The sequence below is a fragment of the Platichthys flesus genome, chromosome 8, assembly GCF_949316205.1.
Source record: "Platichthys flesus chromosome 8, fPlaFle2.1, whole genome shotgun sequence".
NCBI lineage: Eukaryota > Metazoa > Chordata > Actinopteri > Pleuronectiformes > Pleuronectidae > Platichthys > Platichthys flesus.
In genome coordinates, this window is record NC_084952.1 from 3,735,733 (window position 1) to 3,749,336 (window position 13,604).

Consider the following 13,604-nt stretch of genomic DNA (forward strand, 5'->3'; position numbering starts at 1 on the left):
ATCCTGCATTAAGTCAGACCTTGTAGGTAATTTTAACAATTTGAGCTGTTATATTTTAGGTATATTATGACCCTATTTGGCTATATTGCAGGTTTAAGCTTATCCTGAATTAAAAAGTTGGACTGTCAGCTGTAGCATAAACAATGTAAGTCTGAAATTTGGCTCAACAGTTTAACACTGAATTTGTAGGTTTTATTGTCTTGCATTAGTTTGTGCTAAGGGTACATGGAAATAAAACTAAAACCTCAAGAACAAATAAATTAATCTTGATTGGAATCTGTCTGAGATACTCAGGACAAAAGTGTTGCCTTTTTTATATCCTGTACATTGATCAAATAAGAAATTACAATAGAATCAATGTTCTCTGTTCATCAGTGACTTGATTTATCCATGTTAAAGTGAACTAAAGGCAGCCAATGGCGTGCAAGGCGTCTCTCTGCCTCTCCCCCCACTCATGATAAATTGGGAGGCTGGCTCTGTTCGAGGAGTGTGACAGGAGAAGGGAGGCAGATCCCGGCTGCGCTGAGATTTTCTCCATTTCATCTCTGGAGGATGCTGGACAGCTTCAGGACCGTGCACGCACTCGCAACAGGTCTGCTTTATCACTGACTGCGCTCACTGTGACCAACAAGAGGATTAAAACATGGAGGGAGAAGGGGTTTCTATACCATAACTAAACCAGTTGGATACCTGCTTGAAGAATGGCTCCTGTTGCTACAGCACAGCAGCTCTCTAACCCCTGAGAAGATCCCAGTGGGAGAGGAGAGCGTCTCTGGAAGTGGCAGGGGAGGGTGGGTTGCTGCCTGACCCCATGCCTGCCCCGAGAAAATTTCTGGTGGCTTCCACCTCGCTGCCCCTGGCACTCGGCTGGGGCTGGAACCTGAGCTTGTACGTGGGGATGCTCCTCGGACTCCTGATTCTCATGATGCTTCTTCTCTGGATGCTCCTCAAGCAGCTCAGTAACTCGGTGGCAAAATCCATGATGCAGCCCGTGCGTTCTTTCAGGAAGCCTGGCATTGAACGGAGGTTTCAGCACGTGCTGTGAGGAATTGGAAAAAAATGGCACAAACGCTGCCAAGACTGAGGCTTGATGGAGTGCTTGAATGTGCCTTTGCAGAATTATGTAAGAAAATGTATTTGAAAAATGTTTTGCTTATATCCCATCACAAAATAATAAAAACTCATGTTTTCTATTTATAGAAACTATCGTGTGTTCTTTTAACAGCTTCTTAAGTTGCTCTGGTGTTTTCTTGGAAGTGTGAAACAGGGAGTCTTCTCTCTGTTCCCTTCAGTAATTAAAAAAGCGTCATTCTTGTATGCAACAGCTATTTCTTCTCATCTCCTGTGTGAATTGGCTCAGCCGAGCTAAACCATGCGAATTGCCGAAGCCAAGATTAAATCTGCATCTCGATTCATTCTGATTAAAGCAGCACATTCAGGAGGGCAATTTGCACTCGTCTCATCTCATCGAATCGGCAGGAGGGATATTGAGGATATGCTGCTGATGAAAAAAATATGAAAGAACCTGTGAAGCCACTTGCTTTAAACTCCTGCTTGCACGTCAGGCGACAATATAAATTAGGCCCTTGAGAAAAAAAGGCTAAAATCAACCACACGTTCCCACATGGATTCAAAAAGGTATTATTTAGTTTTTGTTTGTGACTTGGTAAATCCAACTCATGAAGTAATTTAGTGTTATTCGTCATAAGTCACAGGAGGCCGGGCTGTGTGAAAGGGATCAATGGCCTCTGAGCCCCGAGGGGAGAGTGTTAATTAGACCTCGACAGTCGATTTCCTTATGAGTCCTTCTGGCCTCATTGATGCCTCCATGTTTACAGTGCTCACACAATTTTATTAAAGGCCATCATGACTGAAATTTGTCTGCAGGGAGGAAACCTTTAGCTCTTATCAAAACAACAGTCTCCACCATTTTGCGTTTGACAATTTCTGTTGTTTACAAATAGGAGCTAGATGAAAAGATTGATTACTAGACTCTCTGCATTCATTGAGAACCTGGCAGCATAAAAACGGTAAACATGGGTAAACAGGCAGCAGGGCTTTGTCCGAAGGAAACAAACTAGCAGGACCTTTAATGTTTGTACACTGAAACTTAATATTTATTTTGCTCATCAATGCTAAAAACAGAAATATTAAAACAAGGTCTTTTGATATTTTGTGACCTGTGGACCGAGCCAGGTTAACTGCTTATCCCACTTTCTTTTTCACTGTCTTTTCTAAGCTAAGCTAACAAACCACTGATTTCATATGTCGCCTACGATTGTGTTGTGATAACACAATCATGGCTTCGGCTAAATATGAAGCGTTGCCAGATTAAAATTATCGTATTTTGAAGAAATGTATTAAGAGGTGACCAGAATAGGGATGAGATGCTCAATACCGACGTTTCAAAGCTGTGCACAAGGCTCTTATTTTGAAACATGAGACAGGAAGGACTTGTGTTACGCTCAATGGTCACATTCATGCATTACTCATGATGTCATTATCGTATTTGTACGATAATTACAGTACATCTTGCCACACCGTAGGAAAGTATTGAGATGAGGTCTTGTGGATTTTGTGACCTTTGGACTGATACACCCTTCAGCTCCTTGTATTGTTCGATATGTTATCAAATACAACTCTGCTGACCAATATCAGCTGTTTAGAATCTTTAATGCGACATCCTTTCAGAATGCAGTGGGACTATCAAAGTAACTTGTTGTCAGTTATAAGCTACATGTGTCGGCTAGATGCATCAGAGTCATGGACGGTTATCCACTTGTTATTCTGCCTAAAATATTGTGACTCAACCGTCGGTGGAGAGGAAGCAGCTAATCGGCGCTGGCCAGGGATCCACCTGTGATAAATGATGGAGTTTATTTTTTCTGTCAGTCAGCATCGGACAAATCGAGCTGTCCACAGCTGTGAATACCAGGAGGTCCCTCTGCGCTCGGCTCATGAATGAACATCTCACCCTGACTCAGTTTGGACTCTGACAACTGCTGGTTGATAGAAGGAAGTGAATCCAACAGTCAGCAGTTTGCAGGTTGGCAGACTTTACCTTTATAACCTGAAAACTGTTGATACTGTTGCTTTCTTCACCTGAACAAACTTCATCCTGAAAGTAAATATTATTCTTCATTATTCACTTTCACTGTTTTACTAATTTATAAAGCAGAAAAAGCTAATTTTCCATGAATTGAATATCTTAAAGGGCCTGAAATCGTCTCTAGTATTCAAGTATTCAATTACCTGGGGCCCAGAGCTGAGAGATGAAGGAGGAAAGGAGAAAGTCGGAGAACCTGGAGCAAACCCATGTAAATACTGGGAGAACATACATGCATACAGAAAGACCACAGCCAGGATTTGAACCAGGAACCTTCTTGCCGTGAGGCGCTAACCACCACCACACATCTGTCATATGAAGTACTAAATGTGGAAGGAATCAAACATTATAGGATAAATAGAATGAGGTTACATTCAGAAATAAGAAAATCCAGTTTGAGTGGATAAAGATTCATGATATTGAAAATCCAAACCATTACATGGTTCAATCAACATGCTGAGGCTCGATGCTGATGGACGAACACGCTTCTCACTCATGTTGGTAAACTACTCAATTAATCTAACGAGTTTATCAACTGATCCTATTTGTTGATTAAAGGAAATTGGCTCCAACGTCCATCAGCTGCAGATGAAACAGCGAGCTTCCGTAAGCGGATCCCCCCCCCCCTCACAAGTGCTCACTTTAATTAAGGTTTGCAGTGATGAGAGACGACACTGGTGATACGTGAGCTGCACATCAGGGATCCGCTCAGGTGAACAGCTCCTGTTCACCTCCTGTTTGTCATATCACACGTTTCTAAGACACCTTGGACAACACAACGAGCAAAGAGGGAACGGACACCTCATTAAGAGTCAACACCATGATTAACTATGCTCACAGTGTTGTATGGTTTAATGTTTATCAAGACATTGATGATGATGATGATGAAGCTCAAAATTAACCCATAGAACATTTTCTAAAGCTACTTGCAGGTAAATGTTTTATGTATTTAACACTTTTTAGGTAAAATGTTATATTTGAGCTTTTAAAATATATTATATTTATATTATTATACTGCAGCCTAGATTTTAACCCCTTAATATGTTATTCTAAACTAACCAACAGTTTATAACAACAACAAAGACATAGTTAGAGACAAATGAATTAGTACTTAATATATGTGAATACTATTTACAGCATTGTCTTGTGTTAATACTGTGCTGTATTGGTGTGTTATAAAAATATCCAAGTACTTATTCCACAACTCAGAAATGATTTTAAATGTAATAAACATAAATATATTATATAAGCATCAGGGAATTAACATGTTGTTTTGTCATTATTGACCACAGATAAAAAAATGTGAACTCAGGGGATGTGCGTGTCTCCATGAGTTTTACTTTCCATCTGTACAGTTATTATCGAAGATGATGATATGTAATATAAATCTTTATTTTGGTGATAATTGCTATTAACACATTTTAACTCTAACTTAAAAATTAAAAGAAAACATCTATAAAAACAACACCTTGGTGACACCTCAACATGTAACCCCCCCCCCCCGGTGACCTGCATGCAACTGGATACAGGGAGTCACGATCTCCGGTTTGACTGACAGGTGGTGAAAGAAAACACTGCTGATGAGGACGTGTGTGCTGTGTGTCAGCTCCTCCCCGGCCACACTGCTGCCAGAAGGAATAAGAGTTGGAGGACTCACCTGGGGAGAGAAGGAACACACACACACACACCTGGTGGTAAGAACAAAAACATGAGCTGTTCTGTTTTTGGAAATCATTAACTCAAGTGGAATTTTCTAAAAGAATCTGTTTTCCATTTCTTTCAGTTGACGACACTTGTCTTAATTCAGCAGACAGGATGGTGAGTCCTTTCGTTTTTTCTCTCTAGTGTTTTATCATATTTTAAAAATGAGAAGTATGTTGTGTTTGAAATGATGACAAATGTGTTTTCAGCCAGAGCCCCAGCTCTAACCCACATGGTGTGTTTGTGTAATGGAGTGTATGACAGGTCACTGCCTCTTCAAGTCCCAGTGCTCTGCCTGATCAGTCTGAAACAACGCACATTAGAAAAAGGCTGTCAGCAGAAGCACACAACCCAAAACCTTTTATTTCCCATTAGTGTAATTGAATTGTCATCACACCGAATTCTCCTTTTTCGGTTAATCCTCCTTTGAGTCTGCACTGAAAACTTGATACGCTTGACTCCTGGATGATCGTTTATTCAGAGAAAGGACTTTGTGTGAAGTTGCACTCATCATTAAAACACATGAGTCGTGCAGTACGCTCACCGAGGCAGCAGAGGAGAAGGAGAAGACGCCATTTGATATCCTTGATTTGATTCTATCCTCTGCGGCTTATTGAGAGACCTCCGACTGTCTGATGAGGATAAGTTAATTCAAGGAGCAAAGCGATGGCAGGAGCTCGGCTTCTGTTGAGGACATGGGTCCAATTTGTGCAGTATTGAATTACCCTGTGCACAGAAACTACAGGTGCAAGTGTCTATTGTGTCCCAACCGGGTTACAATTTCATTTAAGCATGATTAGAAGACTAAGCTCCCTGATGGCCCTTTGACTGCCTGTTGTTTCATTCAGGTGAGTGCAGGTCAGGGTGGGTCCCGACGGACTCATGAACCAAGAATAACACAAAACCATATTATGGCTTTTTAAACAGCATTTAAAAAGCCATAATAAGATTAGAAAACATAAATGTCCATAAACTATACTGAATTAAAAGCCGGAACACTGACACTGTTCTTCTCAGTAGAACCATCTCATATTGGTTGATTGGTGATAGTAAATAGAAAGAACGTAAACACGAGCATCAGGAAAAATCTATGTTACGAGTTCTGACTATTTTAATGTTGCTGAAAATATTGCATCTCCAAAAATATAATGTTTTTATGATCCATCAATTACATTGTTCTGCAAATAGCAGTATGTTTACAGCCACATGCGCTAGCCGCCCTGTGATGATAGACTCATGTGGCCGTGACTTTAATTAGCAGTTTCCTATATGGATAAATTCAAGTCAGTATCAGAGTCATACTTTACAATATCACGTATATTATTATATTATTGGCTCATTGCAGAAGTGCACGTTTAAACAATCATAATTAATCATACAAACAAAAATACATCAGTATTACATCAGAGATTCATCCTCTGGGGACCACGAATGTCTGTATAGAATTTGAATCCATACAGTTATTGCAAAGATATTTAGTTTTGGATGAAAGCGCCGGACCAACTGCATAGAACCAGAAAAATAAACATCGTGACTTCATCCGAGTGGTGACTGAAGGGGTTTAAAAATATCCACTGATTGATTTCACTGCAGGATCAGTTTTCCTCTGAAAAGAACGGTGATGTCAAATTGAGGTTTTTATGATGCATGCGTACAGGATCGAGGCTGTGACACTTCAAGGTAAACATCCTCGCACTGCAGGAAGAGGATGTTCTCCTGAACCCATCTTAACACCAGACGCACACACACAGAATCAATCTGAAAACAAATGACCAACAAAAGGATTAATAATAAACAGAATCTTTGATGGAGGCGGGGGGGGACAATATTCTTTCACTTCTCCCACCTGCGTGGAGTCTGAAACAAGGCTGCAGCTTTGAGGCAGATGTTTTATTGCTTTTGCTTCAAACGAAATTTTCCCTGGAGAATAATCAGCGGAACAACAACTGAGGCACATTTGTTTTCTAATTATCTGCATCACAAGAAGCAGGAGCCAGACTCCGTGTAACACTTCCTCACCTCAAAGTCTAAAGGGGCGACATTTCAAACCCAGGTGGATTTCAATGGCCCAAATATTCTACAGAGAAGCTACAGATGATTTTCAGTGTCTTTAATCTTTTATGCCCCAGACAGCAAAACTATTTTAGCTTTTAAACTAAAGATTGGTTCTTATTAGTGCTCAGAATAGCTGGAAGTGGAACAACAAATTTAAATCAAATTTTTATTATTAAACTGGACCTAATTTACTGTTTTTAAATTGAGAAGTAGTATGCAAATAATGAACAGTGAAGAGATGAACGGGATATTAAATTCAATATTGACCTAATACATAAGCTTATATAATATAAACACTTATATATGAAGTATGTGATAATTAACTAACTCCATATATACACAACATATATATATATACTTTATATACAAATTGTAGCTTTTACTCCTGTTTTGAAATTAACATTTTAAACACATTTAAGATAAAGTTTTGAGGAGTAGAGATGAAATTATAGAACATTTTTAATCAAACGTACAATATTATAATTTTGAATTGACTAATATATAAGCAAGTCAACATGTGATACCATATTCTTGTGATATAAACACCCATATATAAGAACTGTATATAAAACACAACCTAGCGTGGTATTGTAACTGATGTGTTGATTGTTTATCTTCCCACAGGCGCACAGAGGCAGCGTACGGCCGTTCGTCAACTTCAACGCCCAAAGTGACGCTGACTTCCTCCGCAGAGCGATGAAGGGAGTGGGTCAGTTTGCCTTTCTCATTCCAATGTGCTTTATAACACAATATTTCACACGAGAGGGTTTCGTATATCTCCAAAACCTAAACCCTGTGCACAGTGGAACAATTATGAGGGCAGGTGAAAGCGAGATGCTAGAGATCATTTCACCTTCTGGAGGAATCGTTTAAATTCATCATCTTAAGTTGTGGGAGTTGTTGGTTATTCGGTCCCTGAACATATCATCGCTTTATCTATTTAGTATTTACTGTGCAGTTTGGTTTGCTTGCGTCTGAACCAACAGTAAAACTGAAAATCTCAGGCCTGTGTCTCTCAAAACGAGAGACATCCTCGGGAATATGGGGAATAATTGTCCTTTCTCGAGTGTTTGGTCCAATTAGAGGAGAACTGAGGTTGCAAAGTCAATCTCTATTTAAAAAACTTCCAAACTCACGAGACAGTTCAGAGTTATTTCCACTAAATGTTTGGCAAGAAACTCAGTAATGAGCGCTTACTGGGCCACAAGCAAACAAAAAGATAAAGAAACCTTCTCCAATGTGATGCCAGCAGCAGAGAAGCGGAAATGGGTTTAATTGTTAAATAAACTTGTGACATTTCTGACAGTATCTGAAGTGATGCAAAACAAAGGAAACCCTATTTAACGGGGAGTTAAATATGTGTTTTGGGTTTATGTCTCCAATCCAGGCTCATTATTCTGATTCAAATTTCATCCACAGTCTAGATCGGCTATCATTTTACATAGTTATTAATTCCAAACAGATTTAATTACACTGTGGCTGTCATTCACCACGTTCAGTCAGCCAGCATCACAAGAATCCATCCATTTCACCGCAGGCTCCTGAAGGCTTCAGCAAAACCCACAGAAAAACAAATCCACATTTGTAATTTTCTGTCCAGCACCTGCAGCAACTTAGCTTTCGCTCCACGTTTGCGTTCACGTGTATCAAGTTGATCCTAAAAGGAAGCTCCTGTGCCCACTAACAGCTTCTGATGGTTGTAATTACTCTTCCTGTTCACACTGACCATTAAGTTTTAATATAGGTTTCAAGCTCCCAGTGGCATCTTGCATTCAAGCAACAAGCATGTGTGGGAGCAGGCTTAAATCACAAGCTTAATGTTAACTTCTGTTAATTAATTATTACATTAAATACCGTAACAATATAAGCATCTTGTGACATGCAGTTTTGGAATTGGGCAGAAAGCTGTCTAGCTTGATTTGTTTGTTTTAATTGTTGTTCAATTTTGGAAACTAACATCCAAGAAATGTTTGCAGCCATTAACGTGAACCAGTGGGTCCGTTGAAAACCACTGAATAAACATGTTCTACACGCGTGTAACGACTGATGCTTCCCCTGCTTCATGTAACTGCTGCAACCACCAGCACCCCTCCCCCCCTTTATTCTCCATCTCCTACTTTCTGACTATTTTATTATTATTTTTCAATATCCACTTGGTAATTGTATGTGTAATTAAATAAAAACAATGCGAGGAGAATAATTAAGTCCCAAGCAAGCTCAGGTAAACAGAGCATTTTTTGCCATAATTAGCCTTCCTTGGTAATTGCATTTTTCAAATTGACCACTTGCTGCTCTTGTTTGTCTATGTGAGCCGGGGGGGTTCTAAGGTGCAGGTGCCTTTCAGAAACGGTTGATTATGGCCTCATCGGCCCTGTGAATCCTGATCCCCGGCCTCAAGGGGTCAGGCCCTCACATGGGAGAATATCGCCAGCTGGATTATCGAAAGAAAAAGTTCCTCATTGGCCCTTTTCTTTGAGACAAATGAAAGAATTCTGTAAAAGACAGTTTTTGTGATGATTCCAAAGCCGAAGCAGCACGGAGCAGTTTCCCACCTGTTGCAGAATTTGACTGTTATTTGCTTTCTGGTCCAGGGACGGACGAAGATGCCATCCTCATGCTCCTGACGGCGCGCAGCAACGATCAACGCCAGCAAATTAAGGCAGCGTTCAAAAAGACCTGTGGAAAGGTAAGGACGAGCCGCCGGGACTGGAACACAGAGCTGATTACAAGCAGCCGTCACACTGATGGTTGGTCTCTGGTCATATCGGCACCATGTGTCCTCCTCACTCTCCAACATGAGCCTGACAGACACCTGGTATCAGAGCACTTATGACACCGAGATCCGTAAAGTTCATCATTTTCTGTTTCTTAAAGGATGATGATCTTCTTCTCTTCCTCTAAATGATCCATTAGTCTGGCTTTCATTACCGTCCACTTTCCAACCCTGCAGACAATCAGTCCCAAGACTATTAGTTCCTACTGAGCGATTAAAGTCCACATATATATATCTATATTTCGGGGGGTTTGACACCTTGTTTGGTCGAGACATCCCAAAGTTTTTATTCTAGTCTGAACCAAAGTAGCAGGTGTGAATGTTGAGATATAATTAAACAATTGAGGAAGAAACAGGATTGTTTGCAGTCTTAACCTCCAATGACGTAGTGTTTGCACGACAAGGACTTTTATTTGCCCTCGAACTGGTGGGAGAGCTGCACCTGAGGCGGGTACCATGATGGAAATGATGAGGTTTCATTCATCTTCTCTATTCATATGGAAAAACCACCACCTGCAGAAATGACCATACACCGAAACCCCTCTATGTCAAGCCTAGGGACCCCTCCCTCGTAGATGATGACGACAGGACGTGTGAATGTCACACAAAATTCTCCCTGAGTCACTTAGTGAAACCAGAAACAACAAGAAGAAATGTAAACAAGACATGAATCTTTGTTCGGCTGGGCCTTGTATTGCTTGGCAAACATTTTTCAAGAAAGGAGAAAATTATGTATAAAAAAAATCCCAGTGTAGCTTTGACTTCTGTGTCAAAGAGAAACTTTTCCTTATTATCTTGCGGGTTTCATTTAAATCAATGTTTCAGGCCCAGAGATATGAACATATACAATATTTTCAAATTAAAGGTTAAAGCAAAGAACAAAATATTGTTTTCTTCTTCTCTTTACCATTAATCAACTCGCAGCCGCTCTGATTTATCATGTGACCTTCCGGAGGGGCAGAATGGGAATAACAGGACTAAATTAACTTTATAAAGTAGCTTAAACATGCTCAAACCTCGAGTAGCCATAAAGAAGACTTAATCACTGACACATCAATATTTAATATCTAATAAAGTCCTCTATAATAATACATCACCCACAGGTTCCGTTTGCTGCAGAGCGAACAGAAGAAATTTATGATAAAAACGTTTCTTCGAAAGCAGCAACCTAATTTGCTGTTTGTGACGTTTATTGAAAAGCATCCTGGCAAATGTGATCTGTAGCTGAAGTGCAGAGAGACGCTGCAGCTTGTGAGATAACAAGCACATCAGAAAGTCTAATACGATTCAGTGGAATATCTCTGTATATCACAACGGTTTTTAAAAAAACACCCGAGCCGCAGAATGAGCCCAATTCGCTTTTATCACTTCTGCAGTGCGCTTTTTATTATGTGTCATAAAATGTAATGAGTGCAAGAGAAACGACTCATTTGCAGTAACGGCTGAAACCGAAGCTGGAGCCAGGAAGTAAGACATCCACCGGTGTGACCGTGTCTTAGAACGCGTCCCCTTGTTTCTCATTTTCTATTTGACTGTCTTTTTATCAGATGTTCAAAAATAAAAGTGTTTTATGTGGGAATAAGATGGTTTTCGGCTAAAGAGATGATTGCTGGACTCGAGGAGATGTGAGTGTTTAGTACATACACACACACACACACTCCCTCAAATAACAAAGAAATGCTCCATCACTCACTCTTTTCATCGATGCATTTCCTGTGGCACTCGTCTGAATACGTGATCCATTACACACAAAATCAATTCAGATGAAGCTGCCTGTGCTGTTTGATTAGTTGTTAGTTTAAGGAAATATTTCATTGCCCCTGCAGGTTATCTGCTCACAGGATTATCTTCAACATGTCAGCGGCACAGTGAAATATCACATATGACAAGAAGCTGAGAGTTCTTCTGGAACAAAAATGTCTTTAAAATAAATAAATAGGCTACAGGAATAAATAAAGAATAACTTTGCATTCAGCTGTCGACCATTTTTCCTGTCAATATGCTCATGTGATGGTGTTATTCCCATTTGTCATGAAATTAAAGGCCCCAGGTCCGAAGTGACTCAACAACACAACAGTCTCGTGGTTTCTTAGGTGTTGCAGAATGTCTATGATGCAAAGTTTAGCTCAGTACACACACATCAGTTTTCGTGTCTGTTCCTCTTTGTCATTTGTCCCCGTTTGACTGCAGGACCTGGTCAGTGACCTGAAGTCGGAGCTCGGGGGTCTGTTCGAGGATCTGGTCGTGGCCCTGATGACCCCGCCCATCTCCTATGATGCCTCTCAGCTGCACAAGGCCATCAAGGTACCAGATGGAAGGTTCCTCAGACGGCAGGTGTCGTTTTGCAAATGAGTCGCAACCCTCAGACGATACAGTTCAGTCTCTCCTCTTGCACAGATGTTTGGAGTTGAGCGATGGACCCCATCTGGTGGTCGACCATTTTAACTTGTCATGGCTGGAGAAACACATGTGCAGGCATCCATCTGTTCAAGCCTCGACGATAAACCTGCATCTATAATACTAAGATCCACATTATACATGGAACTGAGCCTTTAGTGATGCTATTCCTTAAACATGTGATTGATAGATTTATTATTTTGATAAGCCACTTATAACATTTGGTTAAAACCATTTGAAAAAGAGATCTAAGAAGAAACTATTGCCTTTCCTCTACTTCATCTCTTTGGGCTTCCTTCTTTTTTAGTTTGTTCCATGACCTTTTCACTAACATGGAGGAGGCGGGGTTTATGACCTACACAGCAGCCAGCCACCAGGGGACAATCAAGATGATTTAATAAGAAGTCCTTTGCAAACACAACAACTTTATAAGCTGCTTATTCCGTCCGTCTGGAGCTTGTCTGCTCGTACGTGACCAAAAGTAATCGCTAGACAAACGTCAGACTTTTGTCATTTTGGAACGAGAAACTGATATCTTTATATTAACGTATAACAGCCACAGCTTATTGTTGGATTTTGGCAGCTCGCAAATGACAAAGATAATTGAGTTGACACAGAGAACAAAGGCAAGGACACAAAACAATGAAGTCAATGCACAAAAGATTATTGTCATAATAATTCAACATGTCACAAACTGGGTCCCAGTGTCAGGATCTGCTCCTGAAAGAGACTGAGAACGACTTTATGAAACTCTCCGTTTAGACTGTCATTCAAGATGGATGCAAAGACTGAAGCCAAATGAGGTTGATCGCCCTCTAGTGGTTGATGGCAGTATAGATTATAAACTTGTGTTTGGTTGATTGTGTTATGTCACATTAGTTTACAACAATTTAAAGGAACTTATTAGTCACTTGTTAAACAAAATAAATCTACAGTAGGAGCGTTATGGTGTTAGATTTGAAACAGGCTATTAGGTTTCAACACAGTCACATCAATTTGGAGGAAAACTGCATCGTCTTAAACGTTAAACTAGAATCTTTTTTGTTCTCATTATTCTTTAAACACATTCACCTAAAATAAATAAAAAATATTCTATCAAAGTGAAGCCTTAGCATTCAGGACTCACACTATTTTCACCTCCATGTTGTTTCATATATCGACTTCGTTGTGTTTGGCTCCCAGGGCGCCGGGACCAACGACGACGTGCTGATCGAGATCCTGGCCTCCAGGACCGGAGCCCAGATAAAAGAAATCATCAAAGTGTATAAGAAGGGTGATTTCCACACAGAGAAAGACAGACGCCTTTGTTTACTGGGACTGTTGTGTTGAAGTGTTTTGTGTTGCCCTCCAGAAAAAGACATCAAGGTGTTTTCAAACCTCACACACGTCTTTTGTCTGAGCCTTTGTGAACATCTTAGTTACAACAGTTTTCTGAGTCGACACTAGTTTGTTCAATTTCAAACTGTGACAGTCGAGAGAAATTATCTTTCTCTCTCACAATAGCTGACGGAAAGTTTCAGATACTTTTTAAACATGATGCATACGCTGTGAAGTCATGTGATTTTATTGTCA

At 40.2% G+C, this 13,604-nt stretch overlaps 1 protein-coding gene across 1 annotated transcript in view; it reads left to right on the plus strand.

Annotated features, from left to right (window-relative positions):
• The first annotated feature begins 4,860 nt into the window (after positions 1-4,860).
• anxa5a (annexin A5a) overlaps positions 4,861-13,604 on the plus strand; it is a 13,484-nt gene continuing 4,740 nt past the window's right edge. Inside the window, exons 1-5 of the mRNA XM_062393876.1 lie at positions 4,861-4,924; positions 7,487-7,571; positions 9,454-9,548; positions 11,826-11,939; positions 13,215-13,305. Of these exons, the coding sequence (XP_062249860.1) occupies positions 4,922-4,924; positions 7,487-7,571; positions 9,454-9,548; positions 11,826-11,939; positions 13,215-13,305 (388 nt within the window). The 5' untranslated portion in view covers positions 4,861-4,921. The remainder of the gene's footprint in view (positions 4,925-7,486; positions 7,572-9,453; positions 9,549-11,825; positions 11,940-13,214; positions 13,306-13,604) is intronic.